The following is a 25,975-nucleotide window of genomic DNA, read 5'->3' as shown; positions in this document are numbered from 1 at the left end:
CTCTTGGGTTCATCCTGCGTGATGTTGCTGTGTGGCGTCACTAGACTGGGCCATGGCTTGATTTCATTGGCATTTTTAAAGAGTCGATTTTAAGGGATGGTGTGTAAACACTGTCTTTTTGTTTCTTTTTCCAGCCGGACTTGCTGAACTTCAAGAAAGGTTGGATGGTGAAGCTGGATGAGCACGGACAAGTAAACAACAAGCCATACCTACAAACATCCCCAAAACAACTCGTTGTGTTTTTTAAAATATTTTTTATATGTTCCTTGGAAATCGTAACACTTTGAAAAATGAACATTATTTGATGCCATGAGATTTTGAAAATCTTATTTACATTATTATTATTTTTTTGGTCAGAAAAAAGCAGGGAATCAGTAGCAGTTGAAACAGTCATCTGAATGTTCACCCTATTGCCTTCTAGAATATTCTATGGCCTTTCGAGCCGAGCGTCAGTCCGTCTTTTTAAATTTATTTTACCTTTTTTTAACCAGGCAAGTCAGTTAAGAACAAATTCTTATTTACAATGATGGCCTGGGAACAGTGGGTTAACTGCCTGTTCAGGGGCAGAACGACAGATTTGTACTTTATCAGCTCGGGGGTTTGAACTTGCAACATTCCGGTTTCTAGTCCAACGCTCTAACCACTAGGCTACCCTGCCGCCTCTACGCTCTAACCACTAGGCTACCCTGCAGCCTCTACGCTCTAACCACTAGGTTACCCTGCCGCCTCTACGCTCTAACCACTAGGCTACCCTGCCGCCTCTACGCTCTAACCACTAGGCTACCCTGCCGCCTCTACGCTCTAACCACTAGGTTACCCTGCCGCCTCTACGCTCTAACCACTAGGCTACCCTGCAGCCTCTACGCTCTAACCACTAGGCTACCCTGCCGCCTCTACGCTCTAACCACTAGGTTACCCTGCCGCCTCTACGCTCTAACCACTAGGCTACCCTGCAGCCTCTACGCTCTAACCACTAGGTTACCCTGCCGCCTCTACGCTCTAACCACTAGGCTACCCTGCCGCCTCTACGCTCTAACCACTAGGCTACCCTGCCGCCTCTACGCTCTAACCACTAGGCTACCCTGCCGCCTCTACGCTCTAACCACTAGGCTACCCTGCCGCCTCTACGCTCTAACCACTAGGCTACCCTGCCGCCTCTACGCTCTAACCACTAGGCTACCCTGCCGCCTCTACGCTCTAACCACTAGGCTACCCTGCCGCCTCTACGCTCTAACCACTAGGCTACCCTGCCGCCTCTACGCTCTAACCACTAGGCTACCCTGCCGCCTCTACACTCTAACCACTAGGCTACCCTGCCGCCTCTACGCTCTAACCACTAGGCTACCCTGCTGCCCCTTTGATGGCACAATGGGTGACCGTTGAAAGGGTTGTGTGGTGTTTCTCTTTATACAGCAGATCGATGTTCTTTTACAGCCACGTTTAATGGATAGACCGACGCTCCAACACTATATATTTCCACAGTTTGCTGCATTGTTGGAGCTAGAGACATTAGCATTTCGCTGCACCTGCGATTTAAAATCTGCGATTCTGTGTATGCGGCCCATAAAACCTTTGATTTGATATATTGCACAGTCCAAGTTAAAACACGGCTCTCATAGAAATCCTTACTGTTCAGAGGGCTAACAACATCACTTCAGTATCCTCTTCTATGGGCTTGTTCGGGTATTTGTCTGTGCTGTGTGTAGCGTAGCTCAGTTGGTAGAGCATGGCGTGGTTGTAACGGCAGGGTTGTGGGTTCGCTTCCCACTGGGGACCAGTATGAAAACGTATGCACTCACTACTGTATATCACTTCGTTGAATTACTCAAATGTATATAGTGCACACAGAAACCAAGCTCCTAATGTCATTGTGATAACTCTCACTGGCGCTAAATATATGTTTTATTCTTCTCTATATGCATTGCATTTTGGGGGTTTTGGCTGGGTTTCTGTACAGCACTTTCTGACATTGGCTGATGTAAATAGGGCTTTAAAAAATAAAATGTGATTTGATTATTCTCAGTCTACTGGACTAACAGAACAGTTGATGTATTCCCAGTGAACTCTGTTATGTTCTCTCTCTCCCCTCTACAGTGGACAAAGTTTTGGTTCGTACTGACAGACCACAGCCTCCGATACTACAAGGACTCCATTGCTGAAGAGGTGACCTTTTCTCTCTAAATCCATCCAGACTCGTCAATCGTGCTAGTTTAACTGTGACCGACTATAGCAAGGGCAGTAGTTATCTTTAAAATAAATGGAATACATGTTTGTCAATATAGTATTGGTTTCCTATTGATCACGTTGTATACTTAAACAAAAATATAAATGCAACATGTAATGTGTTGGTCCCATGTTTCATGAACTGAAATAAAAGATCCCAGAAATGTTCCATACGCACAAAAAGCTCATTTCTCTCCAATTTTGTGCACAAACTTGTTTACATCCCTGTTAGTGAGTATTTCTCCTTTGCCAAGATAATCCAACCGCTGACTGGTGTGGCATATCAAGAAGCTGATTAAACAGCATGATCATTACACAGGTGCACCTTGTGCTGGGGACAATAAAAGCTGGCCTCGAACATTGTTTTAGAGAATTTGGAAGTACGTCCGACCGGCCTCAAACACGCCAGGCCAGGACCTCCACATTTGGCTTCTTCACCCTGTGGGATGGTCTGAGACCAGAAACCCGGGCAGCTGATGAAACTGTGGGTTTGCACAAACTGAATAATTTCTGCACAAACTGTCTGAAACCGTCTCAGGGAAGCTTCATAGACTAATCCCGTTTTCAACTGTACCAGGCAGATGGCAGAGAGCGTATATGGCATCGTGTGGGTGAGCTGTTTGTCAACGTCGTGAACAGAGTGCCCCATTGGAGGGATTTGGTATGGGCAGGCTTAAGGATAACTAGGATAATTGCATTTTGTCGATGACAATTTGTATGCAGAGAGATACCGTGAAGAGATCCTGAGGACCATTGTCTTGCCATTCATCTGCCTCCATCACCTCATGTTTTAGCATGATAACGCACAGCCCCATGTCCCAAGGATCTGTACACAATTCCTGGAAACTGAAAATGTCCCAGTTCTTCCACTGTCTGCATACTCACCAGACATGTCACCCGATGAGCATGTTTGGGATGCTCTGGATTGACGTGTATGACACTGTGTTCCAGTTCCTGCCAATATCCAGCAACTTTACACAGCCTTTGAAGAGGAGTTGGGACAACATTCCACAGGCCACAATCAACAGCCTGATCAACTCGATGTGAAGGAGATGTGTCACGCTGCATGAGGCAGATGGTGGTCACACCTGATACTGATCTTATCCACACCCTTACTTTTCTTTTAAAGTCATCTTTGACCAACATGCATATCTGTATTCCCCAGTCATGTGAAATACATAGATTAGGCCTAATGAATTAAATTAACTCATTTCCTTATATGAAATGTAACTCTTTGAAATTGCTGCATGTTGCACTTTATATTTTTGTTCGCCGTAAGTACACAGTACCCAGTTTCAAAAGAATTGTCCCTGAAAACTGGCTGCTTGTAATGCTGATAATAGACTATTCTGTTCCGGACTTCACCATCTGTAATAATGCTGTATTTCAGGCTTCAGATCTGGACGGGGAGATAGACCTGTCTACGTGTTATAACGTCACTGAATACCAGGCTCAACGCAACTACGGCTTCCAGATACATGTAAGCCCCAATCACTCACATACAATCTCAGAATATTTAATGTCGTAATAATGATTTGATTTTGCATTTATCTAACCATTTTTGTCACTTTTTATTATCAAAAAATCACTTTGTTGTATGGATGTAACGGAGCCCTTCACTGTCACCCAATAGGATAGCTGTTATTGTACAGTGTGAATCTAACGTCCTAACTGTCCTCCTCAGACCCGGGAGGGCTTGCACACCCTGTCGGCCATGACAGCAGGCATACGGAGGAACTGGATCCAGGCTGTCATGAAGAATGTCAGACCCTCCACCGCTCCAGACGTGGCTAGCAACCACAGCTCCTTCTCCCCACTGGAGGGCCTGGTTCAGCCAGACGTGACCCAGGACTCCCCTTCCTCCGAGACCTCGTCCGTGGAGCGTGAGCCAGGTCCAGGCCCTAAGAAGAGCCGGGCACGCGAGCGCCGACAACAAGGCCGCTCAAAGACCTTCGACTGGGGCGAGTTCCGACCCATTGCCCAGGCTTTGGCCCAGCAGCGGGCCCAGAAGGCTGAGCCCCTGCAGACTGACATAGGAGACCCCGATCGGAACCGGAGGAGGGAAGAACGACGGAGGAGGTATGAATCTGTCACTGGCTCCTCCAAGGACCAACCAGCAGGCTCCGAGGGCGGGAGGATGGACTTTGAGAAGGGGGGAGGGAGTGAAGGCAGCCCTGGGGGTGAGTGCGTGGATCCCCCCTCCCTGGAGAGGCAACAGAAGGTGGAGGTGGAGATCGAGCAACGCTGGCAGCAGGTGGAGCAGACACCCATCAGAGATGAGAGGAGGGTAACTCTGCCCTCGACACTGCAGACCAAGGAGACGGCCAAGCTGGAGAAACTGCTGGAGAGCTACAAGAAAGGGGTGGGTGTTTCTATGGGAACCGAGATCAACGTCAAAGGTCAGAGGTTGCTGATAGGTCAGTGTTCACCTTGTCCATTGTACCTTGCCTCTCCCAGGTAGAAGAGCTGAAGCTGCAGTTGGGGAGCTGTCACCAGCAGCTGCTGCACTCCAACCAGCACAAACACAATCTGGAGGTCCAGCTGAGGACGGCTCTGGAGAGAGAGCAGCACGTCTGTTCTGGATATGTCTCCCAGGTAAAGCGCCACGGAGCTTTTCTTCTCCTCAGAGCTGTTTTATTCTCTATAGGCAGTCCTGTTGAGTTTAGATTTCATGAAGTAAACCGTACAGATTGAGCGGTGGTGTTGTGTTCTCTTTTCATTTCATAACCTCCTTTTTTGCATGTTGTATTTTAATTGTGAGAAAACATCAAACTGACTGACATCGGGGCTCCAAAACGTCTCCAGAATGTTCCTTTGCATGAGTCCGTTCGTTGCATGTGAGGAGAAACATCTTGTTTTTATGACTCCTTTTACGGCTTCTTGCTGATGTTTATTTTATCATTTTATTTTTAGGTGATGACAGATGTCGCAAACTCATGCATGTGTATCGAACGTGATGCATTCAATTAACGATTAACATTTGGATGGATAGGTTTCCTTTTCGGTGTTCCTGTGATGCTGTAAATGGCATAAATGCACACTTGACTTCAACAGTACGGCCATAGTAGTTGAAATAATGACGTTTGGCTCAGATCTGTATTAAATAACATGGTCTGGCTTGTCTCCTGGTGATTTTTATTTGAATGGATTTCAGATGTGTTGTGCTTTTACTGCTGTTCCCGACCATCCGTTTGTCTTTTTACTGATGTGACCAGACCTTTATACAGATAATAGTTTTCTGGTGTGTGTGTGTGTGTGTGTGTGTGTGTGTGTGTGTGTGTGTGTGTGTGTGTGTGTGTGTGTGTGTGTGTGTGTGTGTGTGTGTGTGTGTGTGTGTGTGTGTGTGTGTGTGTGTGTGTTAGAGAGCGGATCAGAGTGTGTCCTTCTGGAGGGTTATAATGTATGCTTTTTTAAAATTCTTCACCACTTATTGTGTAAATCTGAGTTTAATCAAAGATAGTGGGTTTTCTTGGATAGCTTGTGTAACAAATTTGATTCAGTTCAAAAGGGGACGTTTTTTTGAGTTGACGGCTATGATGTTTAGATAGGGAGAGAATCTGGTTAGTTTATGCCGTCCTTTGCATTTTTTAGCTTAAAGCCAACAAATGAAAAAAAGGAGAAAATTTCAGGAGAAAATAATTAATTTCCTGTTCGTGTTGTTTTAACTTATTTTGGGTTTTAAGAAGCAATTTTGACGTTCATGACAATGTTTGAATTGAATTCTGGCCTGCATTGTTATTGCATATATATATATATATTATTATATTATTATTACGCAATGAAATGCGATGTGATGAGTGCCTTTTTGAGAAATGTTTTGTGAAGAATTCAGAAAAAGGATATCTCAAGAACATAGTTTATTCCAAGAACCTGGTATGCCTCCCATCTCTAATTAAACCACCTAGCTAGCACTAACTTTGCATTACTTACCCCATGAATTAACTCCTTAACCATTTAATGTGCATGCTAATTTGTGATTCACTAATCATGGCCATTAAATCTCTTTCCAGCGCACTAATTCTCATAATTTGGCCTAATGATGGAAGCTGTAATGTTTTTCTTCGTTATTGTTAGATGGCATAATGTTGAAGTCAAAATGATATACAGTACCAGTCAAAGGTTTGGACACACCTACTCATTCAAGGGTTTTTATTTTTTAAACTATTGTACTACCTTGTAGAATAATATTGAAGACATCAAAACTATGAAATAATGGAATCTTGTAGTAACTAAAGTGTTAAACATACAAAATGTATTTTAGATTCTTCAAACCCTTTGCCTTGATGACAGCTTTGCACACTCTTGGAGTTCTCTCAACCAGCTTCATCAGGAAGGCTTTTCCAACAGTCTTGAAGGAGTTCCCACATATGCTGAGCACTTGTTGGCTGCTTTTCCTTCACTCTGCGGTCCAACTCATCCCAAACCATCTCATTTGGGTTGAGGTTTGGTGATTGTGAAGGCCAGGTCATCACTCTCCTTCTTGGTCAAATAGCTCTTACACAGCCTTGAGGTGTGTTGGGTCATTGTCCTTTTGAAAATCAAATGATCCCAAACCAGCCCCAAACCAGATGGGATGGTGTTTCGCTGCAGAATGCTGTGGTAGCCATGCTGGTTATGTGTGCCTTGAATTCTAAATAAATCAAAGACGGTGCTTTGCTGGTGACACAATCACACCACCTCCTCCATGCTTCACGGGGGGAACCACACATGCGGAGATCATACGTTCACCTACTCTGCGTCTCACAAAGACATGCCGGTTGGAACCAAAAATCTCCAATTTGGACTCATCAGACCAAAGGACAGATTTCCACTGGTCTAATGTCCATTGCTTGTGTTTCTTGGCCCAAGCAAGTCTCTTCTCCTTCTTGGTGTCCTTTAGTAGTGGTTTCTTTGCAGCAATTCAATCATGAAGGCCTGATTCACACAGTCTCCTCTGAACAGTTTATGTTGAGATGTGTCTGTTACTTGAACTCTTGAACTCTGCATTTATTTGGGCTGCAATTTCTGAGGCTAGTAACTCTAATGAACTTATCCTCTGCAGCAGAGGTAACTCTGGGTCTTCCTTTCCTGTTGCGGTCCTCACGAGAGCCAGTTTCATCATAGCGCTTGATGGATTTTCCAACTGCACTTGAAGAAACTTAAAGTTCTCAATTTTCTGTATTGGCTGACCATGTTGTAAAGTAATGATGGACTGTCGTTTCACTTTGCTTATTTGAGCTGTTCTTGCCATAGTATAGACTGGTCTTTTACCAAATAGGGCTATCTTCTGTATACCACCCCTACCTTGTCACAAAACAACTGATTGGCTCAAACGCATTAAAAAAATAAAGGAATTCCACAAATGAACTTTTAACAAGGCATACCTGTTAATTGAAATACATTCCAGGTGACCTCATAAAGCTGGTTGAGAGAATGCCAAGAGCGTGCAAAGCTGTCATCAAGACAAAGGGTGGCTACTTTGAAGAAACTGAAATATAAAATATATTTTGATTTGTTCAACCCTTTTTTGGTTACTACATGATACCATATGAGTTATTTCATAGTTTTGATGTCTTCATTATTATTATACAATGTAGAAAATGGTAAAAAATAAATAAAGGAATGAGCAGGTGTGTCCAAACTTTTGACTGGTGCTTTATATTATCATGTCATAATGTTTAATTGCTCTGAATCCAGTGGGAAATCATTGATGTATTACCTAAAACAATTTAGCTAGCCTTTCTCACCTCTGCTGTGTGTGTTAACCAGCTTTCTGGTCCCCTTTTCCAAGCTGGATCTCCCTTTGGTTCTGGAGGCTGATATCGAGCCCCAGACGAAGAGGCCGGAACTGGTTAGTTCTCAAGCGCAGAGCTTAGCAAGGAAGTATCAGGAGACCAAAGAGCTCCTGCAGCTGCAAGAACTGAAAAAGCGTAATATGCAGGCACAGCTTGGCCTCTCGCTTTCCCACCTCTCCATCAAGGAACTTTACCTTTCCCACCCCCACACAACAGCCCCTCTGGAAAGCCTGCCTTCTTCAGAGCCGCTCGTCAAAAAAACTGTTAGCTTTTTGATCGAAGATGGTGCAGACAGGATTCAAGAGCTAGAGGACTTGATATCAGGAAGGTCCTTGACTCTGAAGGGACTGGTTAGATTGCTACGATCTCACAGTGAATTCTGTCTGGAGGGTAGTCTGGAAATAGGACAACAGGGTAGTTGCCAGAGGCTTTTGGAGAGCTGGAAGTTTCAACAAGAGGTAGACAACGAGACCATGACGCAGAGCTTGGCCAGGGCGGGCGAAAGCATCCACAGTTACGAATTGTGTCTCCTGGCCATGGAGGACATGCTAGGAAGGGTTCAGAAGGTGGAGAGCCAGAAGACCCCTTACGGACCACTGTGTCAAATCGAAGACCACTCGGAAAGCCACGAGATTGCTGTACAGGCGTTGTCCCACAGGGTTGAACTTCTAAAGAGTGAAAACGGAGCGCTGAACCAGCGCTATCAGGAGATAGTGAACCAACTAACTGAGGCAGACAGGGAGATCGACAGGCTTAAAGCTGAGCTGATCAACCTGCAAGGCGGGAAACAGCACCTACTGATCCTAGAAGAGCTGAACGGAGTCAGGGCCAGGCTAGCAGAGAGCCACGCCAATGCTATCGACAGGGAGTTCTATGAAAGAGAGTTGAATGAGAAGTCTGTGAAGCTTCATGAGGCCCTTGTCACCTTGGAGGTGCTAGGAAGCGGCCTGAAGGACGGGGAGAGGAGACTGCAGCTGAAAGAGGCCACTCTCAAAGGTCTGGGATTTCAGATGGCAGGGGAAGGTGCTCCTAAGGAGAAAGGGCAACTCAAAGCGCAGCTGGAGGCAACAGGGGCTCAGCTCTTGGAAAAGGAAGACCTCTGTAGAGAACTTCAAACTCAGAACGTTGAACTTCAAGCTAGAAACCAGGAATCGGAGAGAGTCCAGAGTCTGAAACTTTTAGAGGCAGAGAATGAGATTAGGATGTTGCGAGCAAAGTTGGGGGTAAAGGCAAAGTCGGCTAGGGGAGAAAGAGAAGTGAATGTTAGTGAAGACTTGATGCAGACAGGTGAGAGGAAGGTAGCAGACAAAAGTGTTATAAAGCAAGTAGTAGGTGAGATAAAGATGAAGTCTGAGGCCCTTAGTCGGGTTTTAGAGGTGTTAGTGAAGCTTGATGTTAGTGTGGAGAAAACACTACACGATCTGAAAAGCTCTTTACATATCACAGACTGCCTTGGATCCTTTGAAGAAGAGCCAGGTGAAGTAAGTCAGAGAGTAATGAAAAGGTTGGTATTAGACGCTGCGTTCTGGAGTGGTCTGTTGAACGCTTTAGAGGTTAGCCCATGCGAGACTGAAGGTGAACGTGTGTGTAGTTTTGAAATGCGTGTAGTACAACGTACGGTAGCTGAGAAGAACATGTTGATGTTGATGAACAGGATTTGTCCTCGACCCAAGATGGAAGTTGATAATAACATGACTGTGATGGCACAGACCATGCAAACAGATCTTTTGAATTGGTGCAGCTGGCTTGATAACGACACCAACACTCTCATTTTGAAAGATCTAACAGAGGCATTGCAAGAGAAGGTATATTTGTTTAATCTAATTGCCTCCACCATTGAAATGTCCACAAATGACACCCTCCTGTCCTTGGTCCTAGCTAGCTTTGATTCCGGCAAAGTTAAGAAACAATGGTCTGAGCACCTTCAAGACGCAGCCACAGAAGCTCACATGGCCTATCTCATCAGCAGGCTGAACTTCCAACACGAGAAAGAACTGAAAGAAACACAGGTTGAGAAACTTCAGATTGGCAACTCTGACTGTGCCAGCTGCTTTCTATTGGGAGAACAGAACCGAGAACTCCAATCCAAAATGGCGGATCAGCAGAATCCTCTGCAACGCCTTGAAAGCACTATGAGTGAAGATACTAGACCAGTAACACACATTCAGATCGAAGGGGAGCCCATTGACTCCCTGGACAAGGCCATACAGCTGCAAGACATGGTAGCCAAGCACAAGCTGGAGCTGAGGGAGACCAAGGACGTCTACACACAGGTAACAGAAAATCTGCGACAGGAGGTGGCGAAGGTGTCCGAGATACTGCGTCTAGAACGTGAAGAAAACGTGAAGGAGATCGACTCTCTGACTGTCTGCATGGAGAACCTGAAGAAGAAACAGGAGACAGAGAGGATCGTCCTACTAGAGAAGCTGGTTGTCACCCCAGTAGGAAGCTATCCCACTGGGGCAAAGGATGGGACGATGTCCCCTGAGACCTCCACAACCTCCGCCCTCAAGGAGCGCATCCAGGAGCTGGTGGCCCAGGTCTCGGCCATGACAGAGGAGATGAAGCGGAGGGAGGTCCATGGTGAAGCAGCTAACCTCCGACTGAAATACGACAAAGACCTGGAGAATCTGAAGGTGGAAGCCTTTCCTTGTCCTTTCTGTTCCTCCGTCCGTGATGCCTTTTCTCCTTGTGGCACCCCCCCCCACCCTCCCGACCCACTCCTTACCTCTTACCCCCCCCCCCCCCTTTCCTCTGTAGCCCTGCTATCCTCACTCTGCTTGCTTTCCTTTGTATATCAGTATCCTCCAGTGTTGCATGGTGACTAATCCACTGTTAGTGCATGTGGTTGTTGACGCTACGTGTCTGCTGAGGAACCCGTTTTGTTTGACAGGAAAAAGGTTAGTTAACCAGAACTTCTTCTCCGAAATCCCAACTTGAACATTGTTTATGTGGGAGGCAACCCATCTGCTTAGGGAGACCAACCAGAACCTCTCTTACAGTCCCATGAAAGTCAGGCTGACAAAGAATTCAGGTCATGTTATTTAGTGTCTATCAGCGTCTTTACACATCCAATGTGAAATGAGCATCCCAGCAGGTATAGTTGTTGATGAAAGGAATTCTTCGGAAGCTACAATTTGATGTGCTTCATTACAGATTCCTTGCTTCAGTAGGCGTCGTATGTATTAGAAGTGTCAATTACAAACGGTTGAAGCCCTTTTTAAAGCTGTCTACCTATGGTTGTCCTCAACAGATACATGATTTAGATAATCGAGTGGAGTCGAGGAGGAAGTTTAAATGACCTGCATTTGAAGGTGCATGGGGCTCACCTCTTGTCTTTTTGACGTGCTTTTGCTTTAACTGACAATAATTAACCTTTCCCCCCCTTCTGATATGCTGATGGAACTTATAATAATTGACAGGCTATCAAAACATTGCAGAATGCTTGAAGCGTAGACATATTTGCAATGCAGGTGCTTCTACACCTGTATTGTTTGCTGTTTGGGGTTTTAGACTGGGTTTCTGTACAGCACTTTGTGGCATCAGCTGATGTAAGAAGGGCTTTATAAATATATTTGATTGATATTTACTTCCTTGGAAACGTCATTCTTTAAAGGAAGAAATGCAAAACAAGATCTAATCGCAGCTATAAAAAAAAGTATATTAACCACATTCCACCATGATCATATACCTAGAATCTTTGGTAATGTATGTGAACATATAGTTACCCAGGTGTTTTTATACATCATAGATCCTGTCTTATTATTATTTATTTAGACTACATAGAATTCAAGTTTTTAAAAAAACAAAAAACTTTTATCCATTGTCATGGTCTCTACATTACGTTGTAGACGTTTATAAGAATTACATGGATTCTCCTACTCAGGTTTAGAACACAGCTTGGGGACACAGCTTGGGGACACAGCTGACATGAGTTGACCTGCGCTACACCAGGTCTTTTGTTGTTCCTGCTGATGTTGTAATCTTTGTATTGTTGTTGTGTATGGAGACGGACGGGTGGGAGCATTTTTGCGGTCCTCTTAACAGTAATAACATTGTAAAATCAGAAATAACGTTTTAGCAGTTCCCTTCCTGGTCCTCGAGGACAGGTTCCATCCCTGGAACACAGTCCCTTCAGTCAGATATACTTTATTTACATGTAGTTGTATACTATACACCAGCCACTCCCCTAAACAGGAAATGGCCCCCACGAACGCACTTAGACACACACACTAAACAAAGGGCAGGTGTTGCTTGCTGTGATGTCACAGTAGGAAGTGCCCCTAAATACCCAGCCAGTGGGCGTGGGGGTTGGCTCAGTCTCAAAGGTTGTTCCCTCCTGGGCCAGTTTCCTGAGCGCTGGGGACTTATCCCTGTGAAAATACTTTTTAGGAAACGAGAGAGGGAGCATAGGACAGTACTCAGATTAGCAGCACTGAATAGAGGACGGAAGTAACTTTTGGGTCGAGCTGGTCGGAAGGCCATTCAAATCCCCTCTTGTGGAAACATGCACTGTAATTATAATAGCATTGTGAGTGACTCTAAAACCGTGTTGATCAGACCCCCTCCTCCCCTCCCCTCCCCAGCCTTCTTTCTCTATACTGCTAAAAGGTGTTGGTGCGAAGCTGCCAATCGTGCCTCATTTGACACAGACAGGCTGGCCCAGAGACAGTACGATGGGGAGACACCAGACTCCACTGTCTGTCTGTCCCCACAGAATCATCAATTATCCAGTGTTCTACTCGGTCTCATCTTAACCTCCTACATCCCCAATAGAAACAGAGTGGACTGCTCTTTCACATTATAGACGGCTAAACAATATGACACGCTATGACACGAACTCAATTTGTAATGGGTGTTTTATGAGCGAGACAGCCCGGATTTCACTTGGCTTAAAATCTTGGCAGAGGTTGAATACCTTCACTGTTGCAGGGATAATTAGGCTACACAGAACACGGCCTTCTCAATCACATTGTGTTCTAGCTGCCTACGCATTTCTTCAACGTATTGTGTATTCTGTACCAGAGGCTTATGTTGTTAATAGCTAAAGTAGCTAGCTTGGTGTTTGTCGTCAGTGATCAGTGAATAGGTGGTTGTGGGTCAGAAGTTTTGGGTCAGGAGTTTTTTGGGCTTTAACTACATCGAGTTTGACCACGAAAAATACCCTATAACTAGGGGCCAGAGGTTTTCCTAATCAAGTCACTTGGTCAGGCAGGAAACTCCTGGCCCTAGCTTATGGTTTCGTGTAGATTCACTTTTCACCCATTCCCCTCCATTGATAGGCCACCTGTGAGAGGGGCTTTGCTGCCATGGAGGAGTCCCACCAGAGGGTGATTGAAGAACTGCAGAGGAAAAACCAGAGAGCACTGGAGAACCTACACGAGGAAAAGGAGAGGCTGCTAGCCGAGGAGACTGCCGCTACCATAGCCGGTCAGTAGTAATTGCGACAGCGGCTAACGCTAACCCTATCAGCAGTAGCACCTTGGTAATCATATAGGCCTAGTGTCCCATGCTAGCAGTACCATCAGGCTAACATGAAGTATTTTGTTCACTTGTGTACACAAATCCACCATTGTGAGCTATCATGGTCTTTTGGGTTTTGCTTTATAAAACGGTGGATTTTTTTTCTAAAACGACATGATTACCTAACGTGGTCCGGGTATGCTTAATGATCTCTCCTAAATAACAATGTTCTTTGTTTTGGTTGCCCCAGCAATCGAGGCGATGAAGAACGCCCACCGGTCGGAGCTGGAGAAGGAGCTGGACAAGGCCCGCAAGTCCAACAGCAACACGGAGAACGCAGACATAGAGGAGATATGCCGGCAACACGAGTAAGTAATGACAAGATGGCACCGAGTGACATGTTCGCCGTGTTGCTAGCTCCTAGCCAACTTTACCGCCTTTTGGTTTATTTTAGTGTTCTTTTTTTACTTTATTTGCCCAAAAATGTTTCTAGTATTATCTCCTATGACCGACGAGCACTCCTGGTCATCAAATCGGCAATTACTCGCCACAAATTTGACAGATTCAACCCTTTGTTCAGTTCTCCCAAAGTAGTTTCATTCATTCCAGGAGCCTCTACCAAAAAGAGAGCTAATGTTTTAGTCAGACTAAAGAGAATGGCCAATCACCTAATGCTTCCTAGTATTGTACTAGCAAATGTACAGTCTCTAGACAATAAGTTACAAGCTCAGAGTGAAGATTTCCTACCAGCTGGAACTGAGAGACACATAATTTGCCTCACTGAAACGTGGCTCATGGGCTTAATGCTGGATCTGGCTATCCAGCCTGCTGGGTTTTCCATTATCACATAGCCAGAGGAATCTTTCTGGGAAAAGTAAAGGGGAAGGCATTTGCTTCATTATCAACAACTCATGGTGTGACTGTGGTAACTTACAATTCCTCGCAACTTTCTCTTCTCCCGCTGTTGTAATACCTCCCGATTAAATGCCAACCCCACTATCTCCCAAGATAATTCCCAGTGGTTATAATCACGGCTGTATAGCCCCAGCACCGATCCTCCCATGAGGGCTCCCGCTGCTGTAGAAGACTGTGAGCTCTAGATCTCTGCGGCTGACGTCAGTAAGACCTTCAAGCGTGTGAATGCTCGCAAAGGAGCCGGTCCAGACAGTATCCCCGGCCACGTCCTCAAAGTATGTGCAGACCAGCTGGCTGGAGATTTCACGGACATATTCAACCTCTCCCTGTCCCAGTCTGTGATCCCCACATGCTTCAAGATGTCTAGCATTGTCCCTGAACCTAAGCAAACAAAGGTAACCTGCCTAAATGACTGTCGCCCTGTAGAACTCGCTTCTGACATCATGAAGTGCTTTGAGATGCTGGTCCCAAGAACCAAATCAGCTCCACCTTACCGGACACCCTGGGCTCACTAAAATTTGCAAATGACCCAACATATCCACAGATGACGCAATCGCAATTGCCCTACACACTGCCCTATCCCACCTGGACAAGAGCAACACCTATGTAAGAAAGATGTTCATCGCCTACAGCTCAGCTTTCAACACCATAGGCCCCTCCATGCTTGACACTAAGCTCAAGGCCCTGGGTATGAACACCTCCCTCTTCAACTGTACCCCAGGTGGTGAGGGTAGGCAACACACGTCTGCCACACTGACCCTCAACACGGGGTCCCCCAGGGGTTTGTGCTCAGTCCCCTCCTGTACATCTGCATAGCCATGTACGACTCCAACATCATCATCAGGCGACTGAAGAAATTCAGCATGTGTCCTCAGATCCTCAAGAAGTTCTACCGCTGCACTATCGAGAGCATCCAAGACCAGCTGCATCTTCGCCTGGTACAGCAACTGCACCGCCCTCAACCGGAAGGCTCTGCAAAGGGTGGTATGGACTGCCCAATACGCTCCCTGCCCTCCTATTATATCTACAACAGGCGGTGTTTGAGGAAGGCCTGGAAGATCGTCAAGGGCTGCAGTCACCTGAGCCATGGACTGTTTACTCTGTTACCATCTGGGAAATGGTATCGGCGCATCGGGTCTCGGACCAACAGGCTCCGAGACAGCTTCTACCACCAGGCCATTAGACTGCTGAACAGCTATGTCTCCCTGCACAGACCTAAACCTTAGAGCCTATTGCACCTCAGACTTTGCACGGTAGAAATGATTTGCATGGACTCTCCACACATTCAACCCTTACACCTTCGTTTCCCAAGGGGTGAACGTTTTGGTATTTGCCCCAACAATACACACAGCTGATTCAAATAATCAAAACTTGATTATGAGTTGAATCAGCTGTGATTTATTTGAATCAGTTGTGTAGTGCACCCCTTGGGGTCCATAACCTGCACCCTTGGGGTCCATAACCTGCACCCTTGGTGTCCATAACCTGCACCCTTGGTGTCCATAACCTGCACCCTTGGGGTCCATAACGTGCACCCCTTGGGGTCTATAACATGCACCCTTGGGGTCTATAACGTGCACCCTTGGGGTCCATAACGTGCACCCCTTGGTCTATAACCTGCACCCCTTGGTCTATAACCTGCACCCCTTGGTCTATAACCTGCACCCCTTGGTCTATAACCTGCACCCCTTGGTCTATAACCTGCACCCCTTGGGGTCTATAACCTGCACCCCTTGGGGTCTATAACCTGCACCCCTTGGGGTCTATAACCTGCACCCCTTGGGGTCTATAACCTGCACCCCTTGGTCTATAACCTGCACCCCTTGGTCTATAACCTGCACCCCTTGGGGTCTATAACCTGCACCCCTTGGGGTCTATAACCTGCACCCCTTGGGGTCTATAACCTGCACCCATTGGGGTCTATAACCTGCACCCCTTGGGGTCTATAACCTGCACCCCTTGGGGTCCATAACCTGCACCCCTTGGTCCATAACCTGCACCCCTTGGGGTCTATAACCTGCACCCCTTGGTCTATAAACTGCACCCCTTGGGGTCTATAACCTGCACCCCTTGGGGTCTATAACCTGCACCCCTTGGGGTCTATAACCTGCACCCCTTGGGGTCTATAACCTGCACCCCTTGGGGTCCATAACGTGCACCCCTTGGGTCCATAACCTGCACCCTTGGGGTCCATAACCTGCACCCTTGGGGTCCATAACCTGCACCCCTTGGGGTCCATAACCTGCACCCTTGGGGTCCATAACCTGCACCCTTGGGGTCTATAACCTGCACCCCTTGGTCCATAACCTGCACCCCTTGGTCCATAACCTGCACCCCTTGGTCCATACCCTGCACCCCTTGGTCTATAACCTGCACCCTTGGGGTCCATAACCTGCACCCTTGGGGTCCATAATCTGCACCCTTGGGGTCCATAACCTGCACCCTTGGGGTCCATAACCTGCACCCTTGGGGTCCATAACCTGCACCCTTGGGGTCCATAACCTGCACCCTTGGGGTCCATAACCTGCACCCTTGGGGTCCATAACCTGCACCCTTGGGGTCCATAACCTGCACCCTTGGGGTCCATAACCTGCACCCCTTGGGGTCCATAACCTGCACCCCTTGGGGTCTATAACCTGCACCCCTTGGGGTCTATAACCTGCACCCCTTGGGGTCTATAACCTGCACCCCTTGGGGTCTATAACCTGCACCCCTTGGGGTCTATAACCTGCACCCCTTGGGGTCTATAACCTGCACCCCTTGGGGTCTATAACCTGCACCCCTTGGGGTCTATAACCTGCACCCCTTGGGGTCTATAACCTGCACCCCTTGGTCTATAACATGCACCCCTTGGGGTCTATAACCTGCACCCCTTGGGGTCTATAACCTGCACCCCTTGGGGTCTATAACCTGCACCCCTTGGGGTCTATAACCTGCACCCCTTGGGGTCTATAACCTGCACCCCTTGGGGTCTATAACCTGCACCCTTGGGGTCTATAACCTGCACCCCTTGGGGTCTATAACCTGCACCCCTTGGGGTCTATAACCTGCACCCCTTGGGGTCTATAACCTGCACCCCTTGGGGTCTATAACCTGCACCCCTTGGGGTCTATAACCTGCACCCTTGGGGTCTATAACCTGCACCCCTTGGGGTCTATAACCTGCACCCCTTGGGGTCTATAACCTGCACCCCTTGGGGTCTATAACCTGCACCCCTTGGGGTCTATAACCTGCACCCCTTGGGGTCTATAACCTGCACCCCTTGGGGTCTATAACCTGCACCCCTTGGGGTCTATAACCTGCACCCCTTGGGGTCTATAACCTGCACCCCTTGGGGGGGTCTATAACCTGCACCCCTTGGGGTCTATAACCTGCACCCCTTGGGGTCTATAACCTGCACCCCTTGGGGTCTATAACCTGCACCCCTTGGGGTCTATAACCTGCACCCCTTGGGGTCTATAACCTGCACCCCTTAACCTGGGGGTCTATAACCTGCACCCTTGGGGTCTATAACCTGCACCCCTTGGGGTCTATAACACACCCCTTGGGGTCTACCTGCACCCCTTGGGGTCTATAACCTGCACCCCTTGGGGTCAATAACCTGCACCCCTTGGGGTCTATAACCTGCACCCCTTGGGGTCTATAACCTGCACCCCTTGGGGTCTATAACCTGCACCCCTTGGGGTCAATAACCTGCACCCCTTGGGGTCTATAACCTGCACCCCTTGGGGTCTATAACCTGCACCCCTTGGGGTCTATAACCTGCACCCCTTGGGGGGTCTATAACCTGCACCCCTTGGGGTCTATAACCTGCACCCCTTGGGGTCTATAACCTGCACCCCTTGGGGTCTATAACCTGCACCCCTTGGGGTCTATAACCTGCACCCCTTGGGGTCTATAACCTGCACCCCTTGGGGTCTATAACCTGCACCCCTTGGGGTCTATAACCTGCACCCCTTGGGGTCTATAACCTGCACCCCTTGGGGTCTATAACCTGCACCCCTTGGGGTCTATAACCTGCACCCCTTGGGGTCTATAACCTGCACCCCTTGGGGTCTATAACCTGCACCCCTTGGGGTCTATAACATGCACCCCTTGGGGTCAATAACCTGCACCCCTTGGGGTCTATAACATGCACCCCTTGGGGTCAATAACCTGCACCCCTTGGGGTCTATAACCTGCACCCCTTGGGGTCAATAACCTGCACCCCTTGGGGTCTATAACATGCACCCCTTGGGGTCTATAACCTGCACCCCTTGGGGTCAATAACCTGCACCCCTTGGGGTCTATAACATGCACCCCTTGGGGTCTATAACATGCACCCCTTGGGGTCTATAACCTGCACCCCTTGGGGTCTATAACCTGCACCCCTTGGGGTCTATAACCTGCATAACCTGTTGAGGCAACTGTGGTTGTGACTGCACCTTTTACACCTGATGGAAACTGTGGATGTGACTGCACCTTTTACACCTGATGGAAACTGTGGATGTGACTGCACCTTTTACACCTGATGGAAACTGTGGATGTGACTGCACCTTTTATAACTTAATATTATAATTCTGTTTTTATATTGAAGTTTAAATCCAACCCAGCGCCATGGGAACGAAGGTCTGGGCAAAGCCAGTATGTCTCTGTGACTGGTTGTGCCTTGCCAGCTGTAACCAGGGCAACCTGGAACTTAAGGTGGCGGCTGGTGACCTTGCCAAACCTGGAATTACAGACGGTTCCAGTCCCAGCCGTCTGTCTGGGGTTTATTAAGGAACTGATTAGCAGCAGTCTGGCCCAGTCTGTCTAGCCTCTGAATACACTGAAGCTCCAGGTTCAGGCCAGAACTAAAATATGAAGGAAGGAGTGGCTGTACTGAGTCTGGTTCCTTACAATGTTTTTTCCTACTCACCCTACAAAATGGAGTTTTCTCAGATCTGTGCTGCTGTTTCCTTTGGTCAGCTATTATGAGGGAAAAGTGTTCAGCGTGGTCTTTTTGGTTGTGTTTCTTGCTTGGTAAATGTATGGTGTTGATTGGCTGAGTGTGTTGCCTGATTTACTGAGTCTTTTCCTGTGTTCTTTCTCCCTCTCTCTTTTTCCCTCTTTCCCTCTCACGTTCCCCTCTCTTTCTCTCTGTCTCCCACTCTCTTTCCCCTTATCTCTTTCCCTCTCTCTCTATCTTTGCCTTTCCCTCTCGTTCTCTCTCTCTCTCTCTCTCTCTCTCTCTCTCTCTCTCTCTCTCCTCTTTCTCCCTCCCCCGTCTGTGTTGCAGAGAGGAGCTGTGTTCGTTCCAGAGGGAGATCGAGGTGTTGTCAGAGCAGTACTCTCAGAAGTGTCTGGAGAACGCCCACCTGGCCCAGGCCCTGGAGGCTGAGAGACAGGCCCTCAGACAGTGTCAGAGGGAGAACCAGGAGCTCAACGCACACAACCAGGTGCACACACACACACAAACACCCAGGCACTAACAAACACCCAGGTAATAGTCCTCACACTTACCATGATATGTAATGTGCCTTGTGTCTGTAGGAGCTGAACAACCGTCTAGCTGCAGAGATCACTAAGATGCGCTCTATGGCGACTGAAGACGGGGGTGGAAACGCCTGTAACATTACACATGGGAAGGAACTGTACGAACTAGAGGTAAGCTCCGCTCGAGGTGAACATAAGATTGGACGATTTGAAGTCTTCCTGTTTGCTGAAAGGGGACATTGCTTTTATACACAGCTTAAGTTCAGCCCTTAAATCTTAGCGTTTTGATCTTTGCCAGGTGATGTTGAGGGTGAAGGAGTCGGAGGTCCAGTATCTGAAACAGGAAATCAACTCTCTGAGGGATGAACTCCAGGCCGCCCAAAGAGTAAGACCCAAGTTACCTAAAACAGCTTTTTCTCATTTTTCATTGTATTTTATGCTATTTTCTCATTTAATGCCCAGGTTGTATTTCTCACCCTGTCACCTTAAACAATGTATTATTTGTCCCTCCAGGATAAGAAGTATGCGACGGACAAGTACAAGGACATCTACACAGAGCTGAGCATCGTGAAGGCCAAAGCAGAGCGAGACCTGGGGAGGCTCAGAGAGCAGCTGCAGCTGGCCCACGAGGCACTGGGGGAACCGTCACTGGAGGAGGTGGAGAGGGCAGGAGGATACGGTAGGAATACAGAACACTTTCTAGCCTTCTGCTACTCCATTAGTGTGTTCCAAATGGAACCCTAGTCCCTACCTAGTGTTCCAAATGGAACCCTAGTCCCTACCGAGTGTTCCAAATGGAACCCTAGTCACTACCTAGTCTTCCAAATTGAACCCTAGTCCCTACCAAGTGTTCCAAATGGAACCCTAGTCCCTACCGAGTGTTCCAAATGGAACCCTAGTCCCTACTTAGTGCACAACTTATGACCTGAGCCCTTTGTTTCACCCATAACCAGTGTGTAGCAATGCCTCCAACATTTGCATTTGGTCTGTCTATTTACATAAGATGTCTCATAGTCCAGACTGTCTCTGACCTGCAAACCGATGACCTCCTTACGACAACCAGCCAGACAAGTAGATTTATTACAGTAGTGTCTATAGTATACTGTACATAAGCTGAACTAGACACTTTTTCCCCCCCAGGACATGTCATTGAAGTAATTGTCTTATCTCTCCTCAGATATCATGAAGTCCAAAAGCAACCCTGACATTCTCAAGATGGCGGCTGCTGCCGCCAAACGCACCGAGCGCACCATGAGGTCAAAGGTATAACTTATTAACACCTGAGTAAGACATATTAATGTGTTTTTCCCAATCGAGAAGTCTCCCACAGCTGAAGGTTGTGTGTGTGTGTGTGAGAACAGTTCAGTTTGGAACCAAGTGCCATTGAGCTGTGACACACTGCCACCTTCAGGTTAACTACTGCATTACACTGCAACTTTTGAGGTTTGAATTCCCCAACATACAACACTTTTGTCATATTACTCTAAAAACCTTTAAACAAATCCCTTTGTGATATTTGATTGTGGGTTAAAATGCTTCTATAAGAGAGAAGTGTACCAATATGTGATGAGATGGGTCCCCCCCCCCAAACCCCTTCTCAGTCTGTGTCTGGTGCCCAGGGCCAGCTAGGGCTGCCTGAGAACCTATAGGCCTACCTTTCTCCTTATGGTCACATACCAAACCAGACAACCACCAATAGCAGTGCATCATTGGTGTACCACCATTTTGTTTATATGTTCAGCCTTCAGCAGTGTGTTACCCAGAAATAACCACTATATCCCCTTTCTGCTCATTCTAATGGTCTCCAACATCCTTCTGGGTGTGTATAAATGACTTACATTATTATTCCCCACGTTTCTGGTACGGATGAGAGAAAAGCCCTCTGCATTACTAGACCCTCTGGACTCTTGTGCTTTCCCTCCTCTGAATCTCACACATTAACAGTCAAAATCTCATTTTTGATCGTGGATTTGAATGGGATCACCTTCTTGTTTGGTACCAGTGGGGCTAGAGAGAAATATCAGTTTTACCAGTGACAGAAATGACCTCTCTGTTTGCATCAATCTGCTTCCTCGTCAATGATTCAGTCCTGTCTACCTGAAACTCTCAGTTAAACCTGACCACGGTCATTAACAGTCTCTCCCCCCCCAGAGTCTGAAGGAAGGGCTCACTGCCGAGCAGCGACTCCACCTGTTTGACAAAGACACTAAGGAGTTCTGACTGAGTCACACCGCTCCAGCCACCTTGCAGCATGTTTAAAAAGGCCACTATATTTTACCTCTGTAATGACTTATTTAGAAACACACTGGTCACCACACACACATGTCGTGTGTGTATATATTATTATTTTTAAACATGGTAATGAAGATTTGAATTTTATGTCTAGACTCATTCCATGCACTTTAGATACTGTGACATTTATTTTTTTTGTTTTTCATCACCATTACGTGTTACGGTAAATACTCTGTACGGTTTTTAATGAGGCATCGATCGTGCCTACACTAACAAAGATGGCCTGTAAGCTACTGTTTGGACTCCTTAGTCTGTGTTAATAGCCGAAGGAATAATTATGATGTTGTAAAAGGCTAAACACAACTGCATAATGATGATGATGGAATAATGACTTGCATAAGCAAAACCGTAGGAGAAATCTTGCCTTCAGGCTTGCGTGTTATGCTCGGTGAGGTCAGTGTTCACATGCTGTTTCTATGCCCTTAACAAAGCTATGGAAATCAAATGTTTGCCTGCATCACTGTACAAGTAAACTTGTTACGTTGGATGTTGCTCCTTCCTTGCCTGATGTGTTGACTTGTTATATGATAATTATTAACATCACAGAATGTTTTCTGAAACGGGGCCATTTTAAAATGACCCCTGGAAGGCGACTGCTTGAACGCATACAGAACGAATGGGATTATCTGATTTCCGATATAAATATATTTACATTCTTCTCTGTGTAATCGTATTGGCACAGCTGTATGGGAGGATGATTTGTTGGAGTCGGTTATGTCTGTAGTCTTGTTCAGTGGCAGTCCCTTTTGTATTTATTTATGTGTGTTTTTTGTTTGTTTTTTGTCTCGCATACCAATCCCTCTGTACTCTACTGTTGTAAATATACAGCCAATGTATACCAACTGACAACCGGTTTATTAGCAATAAATATTTTTGCACCCTGTGTTCAGTTTGAGTGTTTTAATCTACTAAACTGTGTTAATCTTTCTCCTAACCGATTTAAAAGGAATCAAGGGCCCCAGTCAGTCAAGTAGGTTTTATTTTCTGTCTGCTATTTAATTGATCAATTGCCCAGAGAGAACACTTACAGGGCCTATTGAAAGTCTACACAGCCCTCACACATACTTCACATTTTGCCTCCTTCAAAGGAATTCAATTGGATTTCTTTCCAACAGATCTACACAACCTCCACCGTTTCAAAATGAATGGAAATTAGACATTTTTACAATTATTTTTGTAGTAATTCAGTAGTACTTTTTCACAAAACCTATTCATGCTGTAGTGAATGCACTACTCAAGATATATAAGATATATCTTGATATATTGAGATATATAAGTAGAGTTTGGCAGTGTTCAGTAGGAAAACACTAGTTTCCAGTAATCAGGAAAAGTTTTGTACTAATTGATGTTGGTAGTAAATAAACGCCAGGGTAGTGGGTTCGATTCCCGGGACCACCCATACGTAGAATGTATGCACACATGACTGTAAGTCGCTTTGGATAAAAGCGTCTGCTAAATGGCATATATATATATAAATTGTATTTGTCACATACACATGGTTAGCAGATGTTAATGCGAGTGTAGCGAAATGCTGGTGCTTCTAGTTCCGACAATGCAGTAATAACCAACAAGTAATCTAACTAACAATTCCAAAACTACGGTCTTATACACAGTGTAAGGGGATAAAGAATATGTACATAAGGATATATTCATGAGTGATGGTACAGAGCAGCATAGGCAAATACAGTAGATGGTATCGAGTACAGTATATACATATGAGATGAGTATGTAAACAAAGTGGCATAGTTAAAGTGGCTAGTGATACATGTATTACATAAGGATGCAGTCGATGATATAGAGTACAGTATATACGTATGCATATGAGATGAATAATGTAGGGTAAGTAACATTATATAAGGTAGCATTGTTTAAAGTGGCTAGTGATATATTTACATCATTTCCCATCAATTCCCATTATTAAAGTGGCTGGAGTTGAGTCGGTGTGTTGGCAGCAGCCACTCAATGTTAGTGGTGGCTGTTTAACAGTCTGATGGCCTTGAGATAGAAGCTGTTTTTCAGTCTCTCGGTCCCAGCTTTGATGCACCTGTACTGACCTCGCCTTCTGGTTGATAGCGGGGTGAACAGGCAGTGGCTCGGGTGGTTGATGTCCTTGATGATCTTTATGGCCTTCCTGTAACATCGGGTGGTGTAGGTGTCCTGGAGGGCAGGTAGTTTGCCCCCGGTGATGCGTTGTGCAGACCTCATAAGTTGTCAAAATACAGCCAGACAACAAAACGGGAAGTCGTTGGTTGTTCCCTAGCTACTGTTTTTGACAATCCCTGAATGTAATCATCCATCGTCAGACCTTCTATATAACTTTTTACAACATCAGAAAGATTGCTTAACAAAACAGTTTGCTGTTGTCATAGAGATGTTGTCATGGAGATTTGGGTTAAGCCCAGCTGTTTGCTAGCCCCATTGAAATGTAGCTACTGTATGTAGCCTCTGTTTTTGTCATGCTAGCTAATAAGTATGTGTTTTTATGCAAATATACAGTATGTTCATATTGGTATACTTACCTATTCCACTAACCTCTTTTGACATGTTGCCAAGTAGGCCTTTGAAATATGGTGGCCATTGTTGGTGAGGTGAACATTGCTTATCAAATGTTTTTCTGTGTTGTCATGTGACATCTGTTAGCAGATGTTTGATAATGGCGTATAATTGGTTTGTCTCTTGGGCTTGTCTAAAAGGGTACACGGTGGAGAAATGTGAACGCAACAAAGAGGATCTGAAGATACAGTAAGTCAAAGCTGAATGAAAACCTCAAAGGGTAATGTAATACCCTGCGATCTATACTCCTCTGTAAACTGGTCATCTCTGTATACCCGTCGCAAGACCCACTGGTTGATGCTTATTTATAAAACCCTTAGGCCTCACTCCCCCCTGTCTGAGATATCTACTGCAGCCGTCATCAATCACATTCAACACCCGTTCTGCCAGTCACATTCAGGTCCCCAAAGCACACACATCCCTGGGTCTCTCCTCTTTTCAGTTCGCTGCAGCTAGCGACTGGAACGAGCTGCAACAAACACTCAAACTGGACAGTTTTATCTCAATCTCTTCATTCAAAGACTCAATCATGGACACTCTTACTGACAGTTGTGGCTGCTTTGTGTGATGTATTGTTGTCTCCACCTTTTTGCCCTTTGTGCTGTTATCTGTGCCCAATAATGTTTGTACCATGTTTTGTGCTGCTACCATGTTGTTGTCATGTTGTGTTGCTGCCTTGCTATGTTGTCTTAGGTCTCTCTTTATGTAGTGTTGTCTCGTTGTGATGTGTGTTTTGTCTGATATTTATATTTGTATATATATATATATATTTGTATTTATTTTAAAAATGTAATCCCAGGCCGCCGTCCCCGCACGAGGCCTTTTGCGTTTTGGTAGGCCCTTATTGTAAATAAGAATTTGTTCTTAACTGACTTGTCTAGTTAAATAAAGGTTAAATTAACTTTTTTTTAATGTAAAGTGCTGGTCCCATGTTTCGTGAGCTGAAATGAAAGATCCCAGAAATGTTCCATACATGCAAAAAGCTTATTCCAATAAAATATTGTGAACAAATGTATTTACATCCCTGTTAGTGAACATTCTATCCTTTGTCAAGATAATCCATCCAGCTGACAGGTGTGGCATATCAAGAAGCTGATTAAACAGCATGATCATTACACAGGATCATTACACCTTGTGCTGGGGACAATAAAAGGCCATTAAAATGTGGTTTTGTCACACAACACAAAGCCTTAGATATCTCATGTTTTGAGGGAGTGAGCAATTGGCATGCTGATTGCAGGAATATCTACCAGAGCTGTTGCCATGGTATTGAATGTTAATTTCACTACCATAAGCCGCCT

General features: G+C 46.0%; 1 protein-coding gene across 4 annotated transcripts in view; it reads left to right on the top strand.

Annotated features, from left to right (window-relative positions):
- LOC124048088 (myosin phosphatase Rho-interacting protein-like) overlaps positions 1-23,004 on the top strand; it is an 87,246-nt gene extending 64,242 nt beyond the window's left edge. For 3 of the 4 annotated variants that reach the window (XM_046368508.1, XM_046368510.1, XM_046368509.1), the window contains exons 9-22: positions 135-191; positions 2,095-2,163; positions 3,614-3,703; positions 3,908-4,585; positions 4,681-4,818; positions 7,994-10,633; positions 13,280-13,427; positions 13,711-13,828; positions 19,633-19,792; positions 19,887-20,000; positions 20,128-20,214; positions 20,343-20,508; positions 21,007-21,092; positions 21,981-23,004. In XM_046368508.1, the coding sequence (XP_046224464.1) occupies positions 135-191; positions 2,095-2,163; positions 3,614-3,703; positions 3,908-4,585; positions 4,681-4,818; positions 7,994-10,633; positions 13,280-13,427; positions 13,711-13,828; positions 19,633-19,792; positions 19,887-20,000; positions 20,128-20,214; positions 20,343-20,508; positions 21,007-21,092; positions 21,981-22,049 (4,620 nt within the window). In that variant the 3' untranslated portion in view covers positions 22,050-23,004. The remainder of the gene's footprint in view (positions 1-134; positions 192-2,094; positions 2,164-3,613; positions 3,704-3,907; positions 4,586-4,680; positions 4,819-7,993; positions 10,634-13,279; positions 13,428-13,710; positions 13,829-19,632; positions 19,793-19,886; positions 20,001-20,127; positions 20,215-20,342; positions 20,509-21,006; positions 21,093-21,980) is intronic. The other variant, XM_046368511.1, reaches the window with a different exon arrangement.
- Positions 23,005-25,975: the final 2,971 nt, after the last annotated feature.

The sequence above is a fragment of the Oncorhynchus gorbuscha genome, linkage group LG11 (genome assembly GCF_021184085.1).
Source record: "Oncorhynchus gorbuscha isolate QuinsamMale2020 ecotype Even-year linkage group LG11, OgorEven_v1.0, whole genome shotgun sequence".
NCBI lineage: Eukaryota > Metazoa > Chordata > Actinopteri > Salmoniformes > Salmonidae > Oncorhynchus > Oncorhynchus gorbuscha.
This window is presented reverse-complemented; position numbering and strand designations above follow the sequence as displayed.